Raw genomic sequence first — 20,822 nt, forward strand, 5'->3', positions numbered from 1 at the left:
GCTACAGTACAAGTACCTTGCAGTCGCTATACCAAGGTAGGCTGTTGTCTTACAGTACATCGTGCTACGCTGTAGTGATGGTGTAGCATCTCATCTTATCACTGCTGTCACTGCGCATCGCTTGTTTCTCGACCTTGATTGCGGGTCTGTATGCTGTCATATCCCGCATGATTCTTGTTTGCCTGAAGGGTTCTCCCGCGCAGCCGATATAGTAGGCAGGTAGTGTACTTGGATCTTCAAAGGCGGTGTAACAGATCTTGTTGCATGGGAGCGTTCTTCTTTTGTTCTCGTAGATCAACCTCGAATTTCTTCAGTGAGAGTATTCCAAAACACTGTTTGAACTCAGATCGACATCCATACCTGAATCAGCTCATCTATCGCCACTTGTGAAGCACTTGCAGTACTTGATTTACCCCAAGCGCCCTTGGAAGGAGCGATCGAAGCCTACCCACTCAAACACCATACCTACCCAAATCACATCTGATACCTCTCGCCAGCAAACCAAGTCTTGAAACCTCCTCACCACCTTGTTCGTAGCCCATCAACCCGACTACCACAACAACTCTCATCATGGACCAACAACAAGAACAAGAAGAAGAACGGCAATCCCTCCTCCCCTCCTCCCCATCAACAGACTACGCGCCCCCTCCCTCGCCCATCCTGCCGCGCCTACGCAAAAAGACCAAGTCCTTCCTCGATTCCAAATGGGGCCACTACTCGATCCTACTACTGGTGAGCCTCGACGTAACGAGCATCTTCGCAGAGTTCATCGTGCAGATCTTCACGTGCGAGGGCAGGATCGAACGCGCAGAGGGGGAAACGACTCTCGAGGCGCTGAGTGTTGTCGGGTTGGTGTTTTCGTGCGTGTTTGTGCTGGAGCTGGGGCTTTCGCTTTGGACGCTTGGGTTCAGGTATGTGATTCTTTTTCTGATGCTGTCCTCTCCGAGAATATATATGTATATTTCGAGTACGTCTGCTTAGACTTCTTTTTTGCGACAAAAACAGTTATTTCCATTCCAAATTCCGCTGCTTCGACGCCGTTGTCATCCTGACAAGCTTCGTCATCGACGTCTTGCTGCGCGGCGTGCTCGAGGAAGTCGCCTCGATAGTCATCGTGCTGCGCTTGTGGCGCGTCTTCAAGATCATCGAGGAGCTGGGCGTGTCGGCCCAGGATCACATGGAGGAGCTGCAGACGCGTCTCGAGGCTGCCGAGAAGGAAAACGATAGGTTGCGGCGGGAGTTGGACAAGTGAGGAATTGATTCATGAACGGGATGTTGTGATTGTTATTGTGGATGGCAATGGAAAATCCGTTATTCGTCTCTACATACTCTACTTCGGCTGGACCGTACTATGGCCTTGTCCATTCGCAGCTTGACAACGTCGTCTCTTGACCATGAATAGGAAGAGAGATCCATGAACACGTCATTCGGCTTACTCCTTATTGCGCGCGCACCATCATCAAAAAGTCATCCTGCCAGCAGGCCCAACCCGCGTAGTGCTCATCAGCATATTGGCAAGGCAGGCATCGTTTTCCTCTTGTATCTGGGGTTTGTGTCGGTCACTTTCGTCCTGACCAATCCCTCGTAACACCTGCATTGGTTTGCCGGCGACCACTGTGTTTGCACGCACGTCCTAGAAGGTACCGTCAGCGATGTGTACTCTCATGCCAGCTCCTTTCTGAAACGTCACAATCTCACCTTTGTCACTACCGTGTCGGCGCCTATGACACTGCCTTTCCTGATTGTGCGAAAAGGCAAGATGGTTACATTGCCGCCGATCCAGCAGTCTTCCTCGATCGTGATGCTTCCACCATACCGCAGGCCCTGGGAGCCATTGCGCAGCTTCGGGTCTATGGGCGCCGTCATGCCGTAGAACTTGACATTGGGTCCAATGACGGTCCGACTGCCTATGGTGATTTTGCAGGGGTCGAGCATGACGCAGCCTGCGCCAATCACCACGTTGTCGCCGATGTTGATATTGTAGCCGTATTGGCAGCTGAATGGCGCTTCCACTATCACTCCGCTTCCGCAGGACCCGATCGGCTCGTTGGGTCCGAGCCATTTCGGCTGTAGGATGTTCAAGAAGCGCTCGAGGCGCTCTCGGGGGCCCGAGCCATTGGATGCTAGACAGCACTTGTTGTAGCGCTCTAGACTCAACTTGCATTCATTGCGCTCGTTTAGGAGTTGCTCGTCGGTGTAATGACGGTACAGCCTTCCCATGAGCATCTTGACCTTTTCAGTGACCAACGGGCCGACGTATCGGGGTTCTTCGCTGGTTCTCTCGTTGCCGTATGATCCGGCATTTATCCTGAATTTGCTGATGCCGTTGTTACTCGCAGTTGTCGAAGCATATGCGGAATCATGACGGGGTGAGACGCCAGACGGTGGCTCTGTCATGGACGGATTGTGCGCTGAAGCGGTGCTGGCTAAATGGGCGTGATACGCATGATGAGGCACAGAGTCGCGGTCTGCGTGGATTATCTCGGTCGGCTTGGGCCAAGGTGTGTACGGGGCTGCTAATTGTGGTTCTTGCTGAAGTTGTCGCGATCCCTCCATTGGGGACAGAGTTGTTTGTTGGCTACTTGACCTTTCTGGTTCCTGCATGACGGTTGTGCTAGAAGGATTACGCAGCGATAGTCAGCGCCACTTCCTGAGATTCTGCGCGGGATCCCCTCCCACGCAACATGAGAGATGTACTAACGATGGGTATTGATTGAGGGTGTTGAACGTAGAAATCGAAGCGACTTTGCTAGCGATCACTCGTTGTGGTTTATGCGATCGAGTAGCGAGTAGGGCCTTGGGCCCGTAACCGTCGCAAGGGAAGCCGCCTCGGATGCAATTGTTACAGATCGGTTTGGTTTCATCACATTTCTTCTTGCGACGCCGACAGGTACTATACGATACACTCTCAGTAAGATTCCTAGCCAATACTTCACAATTTTATCATCTCTCGCTGTAACCACAAAAAGAAGTGAGACTCACTGGCACCCTGTCTTTGTTCGTTGCGAAAATATCCTTTTTCGAACTGGCTTCCTTTGCTGGCCCGGCTGATCTAGGGAAGGATTGTTTCGTGGAGTATCCTCGTCGCTGTGTTGTCGATGGTCTTCGTATCCCTCCGGATGACTACCCTCGTCATCGTCATCGCGCGAATAGTTGTCCTCATGGGCGCGGAGGTTGTGCTGCAGATTCTCGGCGAGCAGCTTGTCTGCGTCATCTGTCTGGTCTGGGCCATGAGCCCATTGAGGAGTTCTGCTCATCAAATTAGCAGGGTAGTAAAGCTTCAGTATGCATGAATTGGCATACTTGATCGAAGTTGAAGTGGCGCTGCCAGCATTGTCACCAGTGCGGGTAGGGACATGATCCGGGCCTTTGGTTGTACTCAGGGGTCGTTCTTGTTCTACCACTTCGGCTGGAGGCGATACTTGTAGACCACGCTGTTTTGGAGATCTGCTTGGACTCGATGACCTGGGTGATCGTTTTCGCTTTCCCGGATTATATCTTGGCTGATTTGAAGCCTCCCTTTCATAGGTCACAATCGCACCTTGTTCGCGCGCGTACGGTGCTTCTTCTCCCACTGCGACATGTGGTCGGATGCGGCTGTGGGAAGGATTCTCCGTTGTCTCTTTATTTGATGATATCTGGTGGATGCTGCTGTGCAGCTCGGTATGCTCTGGCCGAAAAGAGGTCACACGAGATAGTGGTGGACTAGTACGATTGACAGGAGTAAATTGAACAGCCGAGGATGTCTGCCGTCGGCCATCACTGTCGCGAAAATTGAAATCTTCAGATCGTGGCGCATGTTCTACGTCCGCCATGGTATCTCACTGTCGCAGTAAAGCTGCTGCTAGCTCCCGCGCATGGATTCGGATCTGCACCCTGGTTTGCAGCTCGTGGAATAGCGCTGTGCTGGCAAAGTACTATAGAGGCCAAAGATGCCTTATATGCTTTATGCGAAGCAGCCACTTCCCTCTCCAGTGTATCAGTGCCAGGGCCGGCTATGGAGTAGATGACTACAAGGCGGATATGTATATTGTGAACAGAGCACCAGGGAGGCAGGACTTTGTGGGGGAAGGAAGGAGGATTCGGGGGATGAAATGGAGACTGGGAGACAAAGGAAGTGGACAAGACGGAGCAGTGGGGTGAGGATGGACAGCATGAAGCGCGTTGATATGCCGGCGCAATATCAGGTGCAGAATCATCAAAGAAGCTGCGCTCTCGCACGTGTGATGGCTGTGTGTTTCTGACTTCTGATAACGCTGCAAGGTGAAAAGGCGAGGAACTCTGACTTGCCAACCTACCCGCTATACAGGCGCCACCGGCATTATTGGATTCCTACAGATCAGCCTGCGGGCGCTTGATGTGAAATGGCACTGAGTATTGGCCCGCGATAGGCGGATTGGGATATGTTCGGCACAAACAGATGGTAGGGTAACCTTTGCTGGTACAGTGGGTTGCATATCATGGTGATGTCTTGGTCACGCACGTACCCAGCATACGGTGCGATAGGTGGCGGCGAAGCGCCGGTAAGGACCACCACCTCATGTATTTGACGCGAATGCCGCCAGGACAGCGCGCCTGGCGTCCCTGGTCTCCCTTTTGTTGCGTTTGTATGCACGTGCGACCTGATCGGGAAAGAGTTCGAGTGCATGCATTTCGTCGAGCGACCAATGGGAAGGGCCAGACAGCTGAACCTGCAGCTGGCGGTGGAGCAAGAACAATTGATTACCCCATGATGCAACTATATATATTAGCATCTCTAGCTCACGGGACACGTTCATCAAGACGTGACACTATACTGTACATGCATAGCCAGGAGCATTGCTACCATCGTGTCAACTGGCGTGCCGTGGAGATGGTCGAGTACAAAAATACATGTTCGGTCTTTCATCCCTTCGGCAGAAGTGTTCGTGCGCACAAATAGCGGGATTCGACAGGTCTGTCATGGCGCGCAGTAAGCGCTCGCTGACGAGACGGTAGCCAGTGATGCTGCGATGTGCCGCCAGGTCATCTCGTTCGGTTTGCGAAGGAATGCATGATGGGGCAGGGCGACAACTTTTCGGCATATTGTCATAGACGCGGTGGTCCGGTGCGTGAAGTGTCCCTCTGGCCTTTTAGTGCACTTGGGGGCCACCCAATGGAGTGCGAGGGCCTCGCTCGCATACTCGAACGGACTGGCATGTCTTTAGCGAGACGTGTGCTGTGCAGTCCAGGGGTCTGCCTAGCAGACGATATGCTTACAACATGACACTTCTTGTAGTGCCAGTATGCTGCAGCGAATCATCGTTGCGGTCAGCCGCCGTGACAACCACGGCTCTCCTCATGCTCGCTTGAGAAGATGCGAGCTGGAGCGAGCCAGGCGCCCTCGCTATATCAATGAAAAATTGTATGGAGTAGCCATGTGTGCTTGCACATACTCCGCAGTAGAGTGATACCGTGCCGTACCGCACATCTCTACGCTACTGCTGGCAAGCACTATCTAGTTCAGCATGCGCGTCTAATGAGCTACCATATCGGGAAAAGTGCTCGACGCATTGTGCAGTATTGTGCTTGTACACCATGATGCTTTATAGTGCTTCATATGCAGTCCTGTGCCATGTAGTACACACACATACTACATTGTACTGCACGCCCAGGTTGGATTAATGCGAGGGAGGGAGTTCGGAGACGCATTCCGAGCACGAGCAAGAAACGCTCGCATTCATGCATCACATTCAGGCCAAGGCGATCGTCGAGATTGTCGAGTTCCTCAATCGCCTTTTTGTGATTCAACACGTGGAAGTGGACAGCCACGTCTATGGAGACGTGATCTAGATGGCAAGATAAGCTAAGAGGTGTCCAAGCTATGTTATAGGAGAGAGGGATGTTTGATGTCGGAAATTGTACCACGAATATGGTCGTGGCTTATACTTGCACGGGAGATGTGTCATATCATCGTTTTACACGGCGGGTGATCATCGGGAGATCTGTTTGCCCGGAGAAAGACTTGCCTGGTAAAGTAATGGTATAGCCAGCCATAGTGTATCCTCTGGCCTTCACATTTCGCTGGCCCCGTCGAAACCCTGACCAGCCTGCGACTATACACAGAATAAAAGGCACCCGGAGCAGATCGAGCGTCAGAAGTGTACGCTCCGCAGTCACCGCCAAGTTCGTGTCTCAAGCCACTGAACACTTTTTTGCTGCAAAGCAACATCATCATCGCCCGATTCCCACATAGCAATTGGAAAGCACAATGCCGCCATTCGCCTCGCAAGCATCAGTAGCAGCAATGGCGCTGTTGCAGACCCCATCCTTCCTCCTGCCATCCGGCGTGCTACCGACGACATTCACGAGAACGATCAAGACACTCAACCCCAAGATCCGCCCCAGCCGATTCAACACTGGCCTCGACCTGCCCGTACTCGGGGCCTCGTCCTCGGCCGCTCTCGAGAGAAAATCATACACGCTGCCTCGACGCACCGGCGCATTGGCTACCAAGAAGGGCATGACTGCGCTGTACGACCCGGAGACCGCCAAGCGAGTCCCTTGCACCGTCCTCCAGCTCGACAGAGTCCAGGTGGTATCACACAAGACACGCGACAAGCATGGTTACTGGGCAGTCCAAGTCGGCGCTGGAACAAAAGAGCCGCGCAATGTGACGAGGCCAGAGAGGGGTCATTTTGCTGCTAATGGTGTGGCGCTGAAACGTCACGTGCAAGAGTTCAGAGTCAAGGACGCTTCAGGCCTGCTCGAGGTCGGCTCCGTCATCAATGCCGACTGGTTCAAGGAAGGTCAATATGTCGATGCCAGAGCAAACAGCAGAGGTATGGGTTTCACCGGTGGTATGAAGAGATGGGGCTTCAGCGGTCAGCCCGCGAGTCACGGTAACAGTTTGGCGCACAGAATCATGGGTAGTTCTGGTGCATCGCAAGGAAGTGGAAGCAGAGTCTTGCCAGGCAAGAAAATGCCTGGAAACATGGGTGCCACTCAGATCACCGTACAGAACCTGCGCGTTCTGAAGGTCGATGCCGCGAATGGTATCGTCGTTGTCCATGGTATGTCTGCCTTTTTCACTAATTGTCCGCTGCGTTTGTTCTTCCCATTGGCTGACTGAGTTTTCTTTGCAGGCAGTGTGAGTGGACCGAAGGGTTGCATCGTGAAGCTCCAGGATGCGATAAAGAGGCCAAACCAGCCTCTCCTTGCTGAGTCATAGAACTTCATCTTCCTGACGGCGTAGGACGATTGCTGCACAACTACATATTCTAGATTGGGCGACATGAAACCGTCGTGTGTATATACCCTACATGTATGATTAAGATGTCAGTTGCCGTTGGGCGCCAAGAAATGCACACTTCACGCAGAAGGGGAAGGAGCAAAACGAAAGTTGTTTTTAGTGATAATTGGTGTACTCTTGACATCGTTTCTCTATCCCCATGCGTCGCCCCAATCATCGTCGTCATCCGCTTCGGTGTCGACTTTCTTAGGCTGCACTGGTTGTGCCTGTGTGCGAGCAGTAGAAAGAGGCTTTGCTTTCCTGGGTGCTATACTCTTTGCCGCCATGCTGCTGGTCGCCCCAGTTTGTGGAGATGTACGAGCGCTTGATTTGTTACTGGTGAGACCCTTTGGCAATGGCTTCTTTATTTGGGATTTCGCCTTGGCTTGCGCGTCGAGCCAGCCAGCAAAATCTGGCTCCCCTTGGTCGTCAAACGCAGTAGTACTTGTGCTCGTGGCTGCCGCATGCTTGGGCGTATCGTCAAAGTCGCCCCATACATCTGCAGCATCCTCATTGTCGTCGTTGTTATTGTCATCACCCCAGTTGCCGGCAAATTCTTCGGCTTCCACTTCTGGCTGATGAACGTTGGAGAGCTGGGACGAGACTCTGGGAACGGTAGGCGCAGATTGCAAAGGCACTGGGGTAGGCCTGATGCGACTCGGCAAGGCGCCCTGCGCCGAGGGAGGCACGGATGACGGCCGCTCCTGTGCTGTGTTGCCAGGCTCGGCATCCTTCTTTTGTATTTCTCCACTTGCGCCTGCGACTTTGTTTGTGAAGGATGAAATGGCCCATCCTGTCCATGAGTTGTCGTTCTGTGGTGTGCCCATACGGGGTGGCGCATTTGCAGCGGCAACTCCCGGTGGTGGTGCAACACTATCAGGCATGCTCTGACCGTACTTGCGGATTCTCTGCAGGAAAACATCTAGAGCCTTGTTGGCTTGATCACGGACGATCCTGAAACGGGTCAGTGGACACTGTCGACAATATAGATGCTCTTCTTACTTCTCTTTGTCGATCAGCGAAGGGCAAATGGCTGGTAGAAGTCTCCCAGCGCAATCTTCTTCCGTATAGAGCTCTACCGTAGCTGCTAGAGCCATAAGGGATGCATTGCGTGCATGCACGAATGGATCTCGTAGAGATCGAGTGAAGGCGGCTGTGAGTACCTTGGTTCGCGACTACACGCATTTAGAAATCGTTTCATGGATGGTTGCACAAGACTGGGACTTACATTGACTCCGAGGTTTCTTGCAATCTTGCCAAGACAGATTGTTGTATTCGTCCTGATCCCAGGTTGTTCATCATTGGCAGTCTTTGCTAGGCATCGTAGCAGCTCGCCATTGATAGTGCGGTCAGACAATTTCCCGATGACAACAAGCACGGCCTTTACGGTCTGCTCTCTAACGATGGGCGCCAGATCTGTGAAACCTGTGACCTGTTGACGATGTTAGTCTCGAGCATGCAGATGCGAATGCGAGATAAGGCGATCTACCATTTGCGGGAAGATCTTGTCATTGACGATCTTTTGGTTCAGATGATCAATCATCAAAGGTAAGTTATCCAATAGCGACACGCGCATAGCTCTATCGGGACTGTTGAAGAGTCGTACAATAACAGGCGTGATCTTAGCATCGTATTCGTCCTCCGGGAGCTTCTTGCTGATGCGCATGACTAGTGCAAACACCTTCGGGCCGCCTCCGCCAAACTCGACCGATTTGAGAAGCTCTGGTAGGACTTTGACCTGGAAGAACTCTTCGGGGAAATCATCGGAGTCAGCAACACTATCGAGTTCTTGTAAAAGCTCTTCGCGCTCGGCCTCTGACTTGAGACCCAGGTTATCAATGCCCTCCGTGAGCTGTATCAATGGTGTGTCGAAGAACGCTCCTGATCTCTTGCCTTGTTCGAAGAAATGGCTAACGCTAAGTCTAGTCTTTGGGTTTGCGTGCGCGAGTCGCTTATAGGAGGCTTGCATGCTGTGTGGTACACCCTTGGTTTGACCGGCCTGGTCTGCGCCAGAGTAGGTGCCGTTAAAGACTTCGGATACCAGAATGGCATAAGAGTACGCATCGACCGCAGGCAGTGGGTTGCGCTTGATGACGTCCCAACCTCCTTTTGCTACCTCAGGAGGGCTATAGCGACCGGAGTCCGGGATAACATTGCCATATGACTAGTCTGTTCAGTAAAGGACTTTGGAGAGGCTGCAGGTGGACACCAACATATATGATAGCGTCATCTTCCTTCATGGAGCTCAAGACATCTAGTCCTCCTAACTTCCATTCACCGCTCTCGGTCGTGAAAACCGATGTTGTACGGACGCTTCCATGGACAGAGCTCGCTTCCTCGTTTATGAATTGGAGTGTCCTCTAGTTGGCATTAGTCCCGGTTCACCATATGTGGACAGCAAGCATCAATACCGCAATGTTGTGCAAGCCCCATTTGATGCTCTCTTCAGATAATGATTTTCTCTTGGTCTTCCAGCTGAGGGGAGTGATGCGCTCCGTTGCTATGTAGATGTAGGCGTCTGTCTACCTTGTCGTTCAATAAGCGAAGGACCATACAAGCCGATTCAAGACGACTACCTCAACAGTATCCAAGACTTTAATTATTCCAGGGTGTCTAAGCGTTCTGAATTTCCGCAAGGCGTTCTTTGCCAATGGTAGACAAGATTTGTTCGCATTCACGTCGAAGGAAAAGATGCTGCACTTCGAACCATCTTCCTGTTTTGGTGTCAGAAAATCAAAGGCACATACCGGGGGGCGACTGTAACATTACCCTTTTGGTGCCATTGTGTAAGGTCCATATTGACTGGTCGAGGTCGACCTTGTCGCCGAAAGCGTATCCAAAACTGGGCCCTTTCGATATAGCTGATGCGACAGCTGATTTGAGGAAATCCATGGTAGATCACTTCATAGATGTTGTCGAGCCGTAGCTACAGTTTACTAGCTTCATACATAAGTGCAGAGGTATCTAAGGTAATGTTACCACGTAAATAGATTGGGCGCCAGGAGAGGCGGGCAGTTGACGGCAATGTCGTGACGTTTCTTATCGATAAGGTCAGCGACTCCTTCCCAACATGGCTCGTGGGGGTCGCAAGTGCCTATATTTCATGGACCGCAATGTGGTAACTGAGGTCTGTGACGGCAGGTCCACAGATCTCACTCTTCGCATGTCACATGCGGCTTAAGTCTATATATCGGGCATATATCCTGACTGGTCCGGCGTCCTTCGTGACTCTTCGCGGACCTCGGAATTACTTTTAAGGTAAGACTACATGCTCATTCTCATCCACCGAGCCCTTTCTTTTCAGTCACAACGTTCGTCTATGATGATCTCAAGGTAAAAGGTCAGACCGTCGTTTCGTCTAACATGCACTCCGGGCAATAGCATGGTGCATAGCCTTGCGGTTACTTCCAGACGTTCCCTGTCAGCTCTACTACTTCTTACGAAGACTTCATTTCCGAATGCTCCTCATACTATACGTAGATCAGCAGGTAGGCTCTGGAGTACATGGAATATCATTCACTTAGTGCTTGCAATGGAATCGTGCAGTCCCTCTCTTCATGGCACGCGATCAACGGCGCCAGCGCACATGTCCATAGCACGCTTGCAGTCCCTTGTGGACTTGCTAGTGTCCATAGGAATCAGAGCCTGTTGGATTGCAAACCCTCGGCAACTGTGTTGTACTGCTTGTCCATGCATCTTGTCGAAGCGACGAAATGATGTCTATTGGAATCAAACAGATCTGAGACACTCACCCACATCACAACATTTCTCTTTCCCTTCTTACTGAACCGAGATGCTGACTTACATCAGATGCGTCCGAAAAAAACGTCAATCAGGTCTAATGCCCCAGCAGCCCACAAGAGGGATACGATTATGGATCGCTCTAGCCTCTGTGGAACAGGAGCCGACATGGACGACAAAGGGGCGCCTATCTCTTCAATCACGTGAATTAATATGATTGGTCTGAGACACCCGACTCTGATATCTTTTCGCATTATTGGCCAGGAATATCTCTGGAATTTTCATCAGTGATGTGCACGCTACTTTGAAGTGAGAACCTTAAGTTTACTCCCTACATAATACCGGTAAATATGTTATGCGTTGATCTCTTGAGGGCTTCTGCAAACCTCCTTGATCCATGATGCAATGAAAGAGATCCCGACCCCAATAGTCCATCGAGTCGTGTAGTCGGGGTTTCGTTCGGCTGCGATCTAACTCATTCATCCTCATTCTCATCAAAGTGTTCGGTTTCATCAAGGGCTACCAAGACCTCCTCAACCTCGCGTGGTGATGCAATCCCCCATACTCCCCCGCCCTTGACAGCGCCCTTCATCCCTACTTCCTTTCCTACCAAGTTACGACCAACCTTACCGGGCCCTATCCCCACCCACCTTCTTACTTTCTCCTGTCGGTGCAGATATAGTATACTCTCATGCCATTGCACCGTTTCCGCGCACTGGCGTGCTAGGAGGTCCTCGACCTCATGTTTGCTCGCGAATGGTCGAGCTGTGACATTGCTGACGCAGGGCACGATGCCAGGGAATGTAACAATATCCTTTCCTGACTTTGAGGGCATAGAGAGTAATCTCCTCATCACCCCAGTAGCAGGCTTCATAAGGGGACTATGAAACGGGCTGTCCGCTTTTAGTCGCACAGTCCTTGGGTTATGACCATCGAATTGTGAGATGTGAGTCAGCAGAGTCTTGATGCGCTCTATGCTTCCGCTCAAGACGATCTGGTTCTTGCTGTTGACGTTGGCGATCGATACCTGCTGCACAGAAGGTAGATCATAGTCCTTGCTCGAGTCGGCTTTGGAACCTGACGAAGACACATCTAGGAACTCGTAGATGGCGTTGACCATTCCCTCTCGCTGCTCTGGCTCGCAGACTAAAGCGACCATGCCGACCTCGCCACCAAATTCAGCGCGAGCTTCCTGACTACACTGTGCCATAGACTCTGCACGACGCCGTGCAAGCCGCAGTGCATCATCTTCCTGAATGTATTGCCCGGCCACGAGCGCAGCAAATTCTCCTAGGGAATGGCCGAGAGTGATATCGACCCTGTCTGCAGTCTCAAAGTCGAACTCCCGCTCCAAGACTCGTAGAATCATGATTGAAGTACATAATATAGCCGGCTGCGCATTTTCGGTGGCAGTCAGACTTGAGTTTGGCCCCTCGGCAATGATTCGAGTGAGAGGCATCTTAAGCGTGTCGTCTATCTGCTCCAGGATAGGCTTCACTGTCCTAGGAAACGCCTCGAGCCACTCAGTTGTCATACCGACTCTCTGTGTACCTTGTCCAGGAAAGAATAAAGCTGTTTTAGGCCGGGACCTCGTAGCTGTAGTGTAGCGACGCAATGCATTCTTCCATTGGTTAGATGCTGGCCGTAACATGATCGGTAGTTCTGCTTTGAGACAGTTCATTGTAGTGTTTGAAGCTTCAGACTCTTATGTCCATCCGTCCATTCGATACATATTCAAGCAGAGACCAAGCACCTCAACTTCATTGCGTTTTCAACATGCATATCCTGCAGGTTCCATGTCCATATCGTGATGTTAGCAGATCATTGATACAATAATGAAGTGCCTCAATCCTACTACAGCTCCACATGTCGTGAGGTCGTTTCCCCACACGTGGTCGACGACATTGCCAGGAATTGCCGAGGCCACGGGCCATGGCCTTACGGCAAGTATAAGGTATTCCTACCTTACCTGTAGAGCTGACTGCCACCGCCCTTCGAATTCTCCTTACTCTATTATGCACCTGTATCACTGTACTGCATGTACTACATCTTTAACAACAGAGCAAACTTACAGACACGGGTATCGGCATAAGTCAAAGTCGAGGTATACTTCGGTCTTATAACTTACAACGCGAAGGCCCCCGACGGCCTTGTAGCTTATCATGGACGTCGTGGGCGGCCGGCCAGCTTCATAGCTGCAACCACGGAGCTCGCCGATAGCCTTCTGGACCTGACCTCCGCCTACACATGTGGTATAATAGCATTAAAGTAAACGAGGAGCCCTCCTGGTATGCAATCGTATTGCTGATCGCTCTTTACAATTCTCAATTGAATCTACAAAATGCTGTACCTACACGCTACCATCATTACCGTGAGCCGAGCTCGTGAAATCATCGAGGATGGAGCTATCCTCGTACGCGGGTCAACTATAGCTGCCATTGGCAAGTCGAGTAGTCTAGTGCACGAGTATGCAGAGGAAGAGCGTTACGACCTCGAAGGTCGCATCGTTATCCCTGGGCTCATCAACACCCACATGCACACAGCCCAGACTCTGTTGAGAGGTAAGTAACAACGAAGAGGGAAGTTGTTTCGCGATCTTATCACCAAAGACTGTTCTGTGTCTTTTCTATTCTCAAGACCTCTGGTCATCTATGTTCAGTGGCGTGAAACCATTGATTTGTGTGTTAGGTACCGCTGATGATCTGGAGCTGGTTTCCTGGCTGTGTGATCGCATCTGGGTGCTGCAGGGTAATTTCACCGCCCAAGATGGGTATGCAGCTGCCAGGTTGAGCATAGCGGAGATGCTCAAGTCAGGCACGACTTGCTTTCTTGAAAGCATGGTAAGTGATGTATGAAAAGGGCAGTCCACGAGCGTAGCTAATGTATTCAGTTTGCGGATCGCTACGGCTTCGACGGTCTCTGCAAAGCTGTCGATGAGAGCGGCATCAGAGGATGCCTTGGAAAGATCGGTAGGGTCAATTTCAAGGGATTTTGATACACGAGCATAAGCTAAGATTCCTACCAGTCATGGACATTGCAACGTACGCCAATGATCCGGCATGGGCGATGCATCCAGGATTGATCGAGAACCGCGAGATCTCCCTTCTCGGTGCTGTCAAGATGCACGAGAAGTGGAATGGCAAAGCTGACGACCGCATCCGAGTCTGGTTTGGGGCCAGGACACCAGGCGGGTGAGTAAATGTGCAACAACAGCCTTGTTCCTGGCACATCTAAGAGGGGTCGTTTAGTGTCTCTGATGCACTCTATCGGGAAATGTCTGCTTTGTCAAAGGACAAGAACATTCCAATCACCATGCACTGTGCAGAAGTCAAGGTACATTTGTGCTCCTGTCCTTTCCACGTCCCAATTAACTCTTTTTCTCAAAGGCTGACAGGACGTTTTTTGCCTCTGTCAATCATACACCAATGTCCTACTGCTCATCAGTCGATCTCCTTGGGCCCAAAACCGTGCTCGTGCACATGACACAGCTCGACAACTCCGACATACAGACACTGGCCGAGACCGGCACGCATGTCGTGCATTGTCCCAGCAGCAATTGCAAACTCGCCTCTGGCATCTGTAGGGTACCCGATCTACTCAAGTCCAATGTCTCCGTTTCCCTAGGCACCGACGGAGCTCCGTGCAACAACACCTGCGACATGATGCAGGAGATGCGCCTCGCGGGCATCTTGCACAAGGTCGGTCCTCTTCCTTTCATCTCGGCGCAATAGCAACAACTAACCATTCCACCAGGTCACACAAATGAATCCCACCGCAGTGCCCGCCGAGACAGTGCTAGAAATGGCCACGATCAACGGCGCCAAAGCGCTCGGTCTGGCGGACTCGATTGGCAGTCTCGAAGTCGGCAAAAAGGCAGACTTTGCAGTGATTGACTTCAGAGCGGTTCATCTGCAGCCGTGGCACAGCGCCGTGAGTGCTGTCGTGTACAGTGCGACGGGCAGAGACGTCGAGATGGTTGTCGTGAACGGCAAGGTCGTCGTCGAGGGCGGGAAGCTCGTCACCATGGATGAGACTGATATTTGTAAGGAGGCTGCCGGCAGAGCCAAAGATGTCGTTGCGCGTGCTGGGCTCACCGAGCAGGTCAAGGCTCGGTGGCCGACTATCTGATGAGCTGCAGGGTTGTTTTAGTGTTTCCTTATGTAGAGGTGGATTGGTTGGACAAATTGAGGTTAAGAGGATATTCTAGCTGCTTTGACATACCATGTGCCCATATGCATTATTGTTCATAAATGCAATTCACATTCAGAGATGTCCACCCAGCTGTTGAGCTCCACAGTATGTGTACAGCTTGGATGTAGCCTATAACACAGATCACGAACAGGAGACAATGAACATAAGTAGTTTCGACTTGGGATATCATTATCATTCAATTTATTTACGAATCACATAGCTGAAAGCCCCTCCTGATCCATACATCCTTTTTGTGTCGGTCAAGAGAGGCGAGCAGCTGTAAGCGACGCAAGCGCGCAACGCTTACCACCAGTCACCCTGGTCGTGCATGGCGGCGGCGACCTTCTTGAAGCCAGCAATGTTGCTTCCGGCGACGAGGGAGGGGAACTCGCCCTCGGCGGGAGTGACGTACTCCTTTGCGGTCTCGAGGCCGTTCTCGAAGCAGTTCTTCATGATGTCCTTGAGCTTCTGGTCGACCTCCTCGGAAGTCCACTTGATGCGCTGCGAGTTCTGAGCCATCTCGAGGCCGGAGACGGCGACACCGCCGGCGTTGGCGGCCTTGCCGGGTGCGTACCACACGGCCTGGTTCTTCTTCTCCTTTCTGGTCTTCTCGAAGATGTCGATGGCCTCCTGGGTGCAACCCATGTTGGAGCCCTCGGCGACGAACTTGGTGCCGGCGGCGATGAGGGCCTCGGCCTCGTCGCCAGAGACCTCGTTCTGGGTTGCGGAGGGGAGGGCGACGTCGACGTTGCCGCAGTGCTTCCAGGGGCGGGCACCCTCGATCCACTTGAACTTGTTTCCGTACTCGGAGCTGGAGGCGAGCTCGGTGAGCTGCTTGCGCTGAAGCTTGAGGTCGGCGATGACGTCGATGAGCTCAGGAGTGATACCCTTCTCGTCGGTGGCGATGAGAGCACCCTTGGAGTCGGAGAGGGAGACGACGGTACCGCCGAGCTCTATAACCTTGAGGGCGGCGTATTGTGCGACGTTGCCGGATCCGGAGATGGTGACACGCTTGCCGGCGAAGGACTCCTTGCCGCCAGATGCGTACTGGATCATGTGCTGGACGTACTGTGGATGACGGTATGGTTAGAAGAGACTTCCCAAGAGGGAGATCAAGTTTCTCTCGCAACTCACGTAGACAAGACCGTAACCAGTGGCCTCGGGTCTGATGAGGGAACCACCCCAGCTGCCACCCTTGCCGGTGAGGACACCCTCCCACTTGTTCTTCTCGGCGCGGTAGGTACCGAAGAGGTAACCGACCTCACGACCACCGACACCAATATCACCAGCGGGGACGTCAGTGTCAGCGCCAATGTGCTTGTTCAGCTCGCGCATGAAAGAAACGCAGAATCTGCGGATCTCGTTGTCGGACTTGCCCTTGGGGTCGAAGTCGGCACCACCCTTGCCACCACCCATGTTGACTGCAAGTGGATGATTAGCTTGATTGATTCATCGGCAGCGCGCAGCATGTGCATCCAACTTACGGCCGGTGAGAGCATTCTTGAAGACCTGCTCGAAACCCAGGAACTTCAGGACACTGAGGTTGACAGTGGGGTGAAGACGGAGACCACCCTTGTAGGGGCCAAGGGCAGAGTTGTACTGAACACGGAAACCACGGTTGACCTGGACCTCGCCCTTGTCGTTCTCCCAGACAACACGGAACTGGATGACGCGCTCAGGGATGGCGGCGATCTGGAGGGCCTTCTTGTACTCGGGGTTCTTCTCGAAGAGAGAGCTGTTCTCGAGAGTGGAGGCAAGCTCTGATGAAAGAACGAAAGGTCAGCTTTGTTTGTGATTGATTTTGTTTCATTTGTCGCTCTCGTGCGTATCATGCAACTTAACCTCTGCGACATGGTTGTGATCTGATCAAATCATGCCGCCGTCGTGCCTGACATCACACTGCATCCATGCACGGAAGCAACAAACAAAAAAAAATGACTTACCCTTGTAGGCCTGCTCGAACTCGGGCTCGGAAGGAAGGTTAGACATGTTGGTGGATTGATAGAGCAACAATTGACTAGAGATCTAAAGTGAAGGAGGGATGGGGTGTCTCGAGTGGAGGTGAAGAGGGTGGCAGTGGTTGAGGAAGCAGCACTGAAGCATCTTAAGAAAAAGCATCCACAGTGCGCGCGGACCCTTGGAGTTCCCTCCCGATACAGGAGTGAGTTGTTATAGCGTGTGCCGTTGCAAGCATGTGTTTCCAGACCCGCTCTCGACCGCTGTAGACTGTCGCCCCCACTACCACTTTGAATTGCCTGATAGACTTATAAGCTACGGCCGATTTCGGCTCGACCCCGCCTTCTACCAAAGTCGCCCACTTCCACGGAAAGTGGCGTGGGCGGTGGAACATATGCACGATAAGAGACACGGCGCTGGACGCCGATAGGCATTGTCACTAAGTATGACCGCTGAATTCATATAAGAGTTTCATATTGCCAAGAATGCCACTGTTGGAAGTGCATACCTGGCAAACCTTCTATGTACAGGCCTCTTCGAAAACCGTAAAGTGGTCGGGCAATACACTCGCCAGGATTGCCTTTTGGAACCTAGTGATGTTGATGGTAAAGCTTATGACATGCATCGTTTGGTCATACAACCTAGGGCGCGTCGACAGGATCCCAGTCTGGATTCGTCAGTTACGGAAGCTTATCATTGGAGGGGACGGGAGGTCCGAACATACCTGTCACAAGATATTCGTCCAGTCCATCTAGGGTCTTCATGTCACTCTCCTCGATGGTGATTCGAGAAATGTCAGCATTCTCCGCAATGCGCTCCTTCTTCGTAGACTTGGGCAGCGGAACAAAACCATGCTGGCAGTTCCATGTCACCATGAGCTGCGCAGGAGTACATTGATATTTCCGGCTCAGGTCGACAATTACGGGATGCTTCATCCTTAAAGCCCGAGCTAGTGGGGCATATGACTCGACCATGATCCCGTTCTGCTGGCAAAAAGAGGTGATCTCGGTTCGCGTGTTGAATGGGTGTACCTAGCGCGAATCAGTGAAACGCAATCAAATAATTGAATGCTGCCATAGTTGTACTTACTTCAATCTGGTTGACTGCAGGCAAGAGGCGTGGCTTGGACTCCAAGAGCTCCTTCAGATGCTTGACGCCATAGTTGCTCACCCTATCGATAGTTAAGCAGGACACCTTCACCTTTTCAAGCAATGGTCTCCAACATACCCGCCAATCTTGACCTCTCCTGCTTCAACGGCGTCTTCTACAGCTCGCCAACTTTCGAGTCTGGCTCGTTTGCCTCCATAGGGCGAATGCAGTAAGAAAAGATCTATGTATCCAAGACCGCATTCTCTGACGCTTTTCTTGATGCTCTTGCGCGCCGTCTCATAATCAGAGTTACTGGCAAGCTTGTATATCGGGTGAGCTGAGTAGAAATCATATGTGCGCAGTGATCTTATACCTTGGATGTGTAGTGAATGTCCTCTCGTGAAAGCTTTGACGTGTTCTTTGGAGACTTGAGAAAGTCGGTGATGGCGTTTCCTGTATCGCGCTCATTGTGATACATCTGCGCCGAATCAAATCCTCGATAGCCACTGTCAACGAAGATTAGCCAATACAGCATCGCTTCGAACGTCTATGATCTAGCTTGCCTTTCGAGGGCCCATTGAACCGCCTTGTATGTTTCGTTTCCAGATGTCAGATACACGCCTAGATGGATACCGCTACCAGGAACAATTAGTCAGTCTTCGACCGTCTTCGCCAATTACCAGTACGCACGGCATGGTCAAGCCATTGTTCAGCTGTCGGGTCTGGTCAGCAGTCTACCAATCCTACGACTTCTTCAATGACTTGCCTTGACTATAGTAGCCAGGGAATAGGTCTTTTGAGACATTACGTTATATCTGCAGTAATCAGTGAGGCAGGTTACTCCTTAGATGCTGTCGAGGTAGCTTGGGTCCGCAATGGATGTGTCCTACCTGTCAAAGTCACAGTAGTGTAAAATATACAGAGCACTCGAGCAGAATGCAAGCTGCATCTATCGCAATGATAAGTACTTCGGTACTCGGTCAGATGTGATATGGTAAAAATACGACTGTATGACGTGCCTATCTACTCGGGACAATTTATCATTATGGACACTGGATTACCTCACATGTAGATCCTGTCTCTCTTGTGCAAAGGAACCACACCGGACCAGTCTGCTCACACTTGTGTTTGTAAATTGCTTTCTACGTGGAAGCAAACATTTCCTAGTGTCAGTGATAAGTTAAAGCAACCCCGAGACGATAACAGTCCTCTACATGCAGTGCCCGCCCAGGTTTGCCCTGCAATTGAGGTAAGTTACAGTACTGTCGGTTGAGATGGTACCAGGGTCCAAGGTTTACCAGCCATCTCATCATCGACTTCTTCCTTCGATCAATCAAGAGCTCATCTGCTCGGTTTTACTTGTATACGACACGATGCATACTCTGTCACATACATCTTGGCCTTATGGAGACTTGATTCCCCATCGCGTGCCCTGAAGCCTCCAAAGATTGGTTTGGTGCATAATTATACGCGAGAGGACTCATCGCTTAGGACAAAGAGCTTGGGGTTTGCCGTTCCTTTCGCTGCGTATGGTACATGCAGTATAGCGCCAGTCCTTGCCATTGACACTCCAAATTATGCGAGGTACCCCCTAGGCTTTATTCCGTCCGTCTGTTTGTCAGACAATAAGCACCATGTCATACGCCAACAGTGGCGCGTACCCTCAAGCGTCCAGCTCACACTTCCAGCAAGCTCCCAACCCGTCCCGAGCACCTCGCCCTTCCATATCCTCTGACTTCGACATTCTTGAGTGGTATCCTGCATACGAATCGTGTCAACGGTATTTTCTCGATCATGCCCAGCACGAGCCGGGAACGCAGGCTCTGTGCGCGTTGGTCAACATCCGCTTGCCATTTCAATGGACCGTAAATCCTGTGCACTCATCGGCGCCCGGTTCGCAACCTAGCAATCTATCATATTCGTCCTATAATGCAGGCCAATGGCCGCGTCCGACTCCGTCGCCTTCAACACGTGGTCCTCCCAGCGCTACTCAGCCAACACCCGCATTTGTCTCTCTGGTACCATATATCCGCCGTCTCGTTGTCACCGGCTTCGACAAGCCCGGTATACTCCATGGCTTCTTCGGCGATGCATATCAAGCCGGTGTTGTTGCTTTGCAGGACTGCGAACGGCGGAACTACCTCTTCGCTGCGAAACATGGTGGTTGGAGATCATGCAAAAGACAATATGACATGGATGCCGAACAGACTGTGCCATTCCTCAAGCCACTCCAGCAAGTACGGGCGGAGGAGCTTGACGCTGCAGAGGAGAGCTGGAGCTCATGGCTAGCTATGGAGGACTGGGAAATCGGGCCCCGAGATCCTCTTACCAACGAAAGGAGAGCCGAAGGTGCTGCCAGAGGTGCAGGTGGCAGGTCAGCAGCGGGGTCTGCATGGGCCTCGAATACTTTTGATTCACATCTACCTGATAGCTATTAGTACTTGCATTAGCATTCACGTTCAGGACTACTTTTGGAGGATTTCACTACGATTTTTCACGATACAATTGAACAAAATTTGCTTCTTCTCGCAACCACTTCCGTGAACAAACGTGGCTGATACTCCCTATTACAAGCTGTCCATCTCTCTCTGACTTG

General features: G+C 51.7%; 9 protein-coding genes across 12 annotated transcripts; 4 read left to right on the forward strand and 5 right to left on the reverse strand.

The window, feature by feature from the left end:
• Positions 1 to 570: 570 nt before the first annotated feature.
• Positions 571 to 1,252, forward strand: AAFC00_003551 (uncharacterized protein; the record flags this gene model as incomplete). The annotated part of the gene is made up of 2 exons (XM_069343040.1): positions 571 to 911; positions 1,006 to 1,252. 2 exons carry the CDS (start codon positions 571 to 573, stop codon positions 1,250 to 1,252), a joined length of 588 nt encoding a protein of 195 aa, XP_069200854.1.
• A 207-nt stretch (positions 1,253 to 1,459) lies between these two features.
• On the reverse strand, positions 1,460 to 3,815 carry AAFC00_003552 (uncharacterized protein; the record flags this gene model as incomplete). Its single annotated transcript, XM_069348458.1, has 5 exons — positions 1,460 to 1,633; positions 1,699 to 2,614; positions 2,702 to 2,893; positions 2,983 to 3,249; positions 3,304 to 3,815. The coding sequence occupies 5 exons, from the start codon at positions 3,813 to 3,815 to the stop codon at positions 1,460 to 1,462; spliced, it is 2,061 nt and encodes a 686-aa protein (XP_069200855.1).
• Positions 3,816 to 6,229: 2,414 nt separating this feature from the next.
• Positions 6,230 to 7,189, forward strand: AAFC00_003553 (mitochondrial 54S ribosomal protein uL3m; the record flags this gene model as incomplete). Its single annotated transcript, XM_069343041.1, has 2 exons — positions 6,230 to 7,031; positions 7,104 to 7,189. The coding sequence occupies 2 exons, from the start codon at positions 6,230 to 6,232 to the stop codon at positions 7,187 to 7,189; spliced, it is 888 nt and encodes a 295-aa protein (XP_069200856.1).
• A 212-nt stretch (positions 7,190 to 7,401) lies between these two features.
• On the reverse strand, positions 7,402 to 10,141 carry AAFC00_003554 (uncharacterized protein; the record flags this gene model as incomplete). Its single annotated transcript, XM_069343042.1, has 8 exons — positions 7,402 to 8,203; positions 8,252 to 8,424; positions 8,478 to 8,681; positions 8,739 to 9,413; positions 9,463 to 9,609; positions 9,661 to 9,771; positions 9,826 to 9,963; positions 10,019 to 10,141. The coding sequence occupies 8 exons, from the start codon at positions 10,139 to 10,141 to the stop codon at positions 7,402 to 7,404; spliced, it is 2,373 nt and encodes a 790-aa protein (XP_069200857.1).
• Positions 10,142 to 11,465: 1,324 nt separating this feature from the next.
• Positions 11,466 to 12,671, reverse strand: AAFC00_003555 (uncharacterized protein; the record flags this gene model as incomplete). 2 transcript variants are annotated; one of them, XM_069343044.1, is made up of 1 exon in its annotated part: positions 11,466 to 12,671. In XM_069343044.1, one exon carries the CDS (start codon positions 12,669 to 12,671, stop codon positions 11,466 to 11,468), a length of 1,206 nt encoding a protein of 401 aa, XP_069200859.1. The 2 variants fall into 2 exon arrangements, with proteins under 2 accessions (XP_069200859.1, XP_069200858.1); XM_069343043.1 differs by having other exon boundaries at positions 11,466 to 12,524.
• A 660-nt stretch (positions 12,672 to 13,331) lies between these two features.
• AAFC00_003556 (uncharacterized protein) lies at positions 13,332 to 15,118 on the forward strand (the record flags this gene model as incomplete). Its single annotated transcript, XM_069343045.1, has 7 exons — positions 13,332 to 13,551; positions 13,679 to 13,830; positions 13,881 to 13,959; positions 14,016 to 14,181; positions 14,239 to 14,323; positions 14,377 to 14,688; positions 14,744 to 15,118. 7 exons carry the CDS (start codon positions 13,332 to 13,334, stop codon positions 15,116 to 15,118), a joined length of 1,389 nt encoding a protein of 462 aa, XP_069200860.1.
• A 366-nt stretch (positions 15,119 to 15,484) lies between these two features.
• AAFC00_003557 (uncharacterized protein) lies at positions 15,485 to 17,170 on the reverse strand (the record flags this gene model as incomplete). The annotated part of the gene is made up of 4 exons (XM_069343046.1): positions 15,485 to 16,249; positions 16,316 to 16,602; positions 16,666 to 16,941; positions 17,125 to 17,170. 4 exons carry the CDS (start codon positions 17,168 to 17,170, stop codon positions 15,485 to 15,487), a joined length of 1,374 nt encoding a protein of 457 aa, XP_069200861.1.
• A 608-nt stretch (positions 17,171 to 17,778) lies between these two features.
• AAFC00_003558 (uncharacterized protein) lies at positions 17,779 to 19,031 on the reverse strand (the record flags this gene model as incomplete). Of its 3 annotated transcripts, none has more annotated exons than XM_069348096.1 (8): positions 17,779 to 17,804; positions 17,862 to 18,168; positions 18,227 to 18,308; positions 18,365 to 18,546; positions 18,600 to 18,732; positions 18,790 to 18,861; positions 18,917 to 18,939; positions 18,999 to 19,031. In XM_069348096.1, the coding sequence occupies 8 exons, from the start codon at positions 19,029 to 19,031 to the stop codon at positions 17,779 to 17,781; spliced, it is 858 nt and encodes a 285-aa protein (XP_069200863.1). The 3 variants fall into 3 exon arrangements, with proteins under 3 accessions (XP_069200863.1, XP_069200862.1, XP_069200864.1); XM_069343047.1 differs by having other exon boundaries at positions 18,993 to 19,031; XM_069343048.1 differs by lacking the exons at positions 18,790 to 18,861; positions 18,917 to 18,939; positions 18,999 to 19,031 and having other exon boundaries at positions 18,600 to 18,704.
• Positions 19,032 to 19,860: 829 nt separating this feature from the next.
• AAFC00_003559 (uncharacterized protein) lies at positions 19,861 to 20,664 on the forward strand (the record flags this gene model as incomplete). Its single annotated transcript, XM_069343049.1, has 1 exon — positions 19,861 to 20,664. The coding sequence occupies one exon, from the start codon at positions 19,861 to 19,863 to the stop codon at positions 20,662 to 20,664; it is 804 nt and encodes a 267-aa protein (XP_069200865.1).
• Positions 20,665 to 20,822: the final 158 nt, after the last annotated feature.

Source organism: Neodothiora populina (genome assembly GCF_041146345.1).
Source record: "Neodothiora populina strain CPC 39397 chromosome Unknown canker_contig_16, whole genome shotgun sequence".
In the NCBI taxonomy this organism is placed as follows: domain Eukaryota; kingdom Fungi; phylum Ascomycota; class Dothideomycetes; order Dothideales; family Dothioraceae; genus Neodothiora; species Neodothiora populina.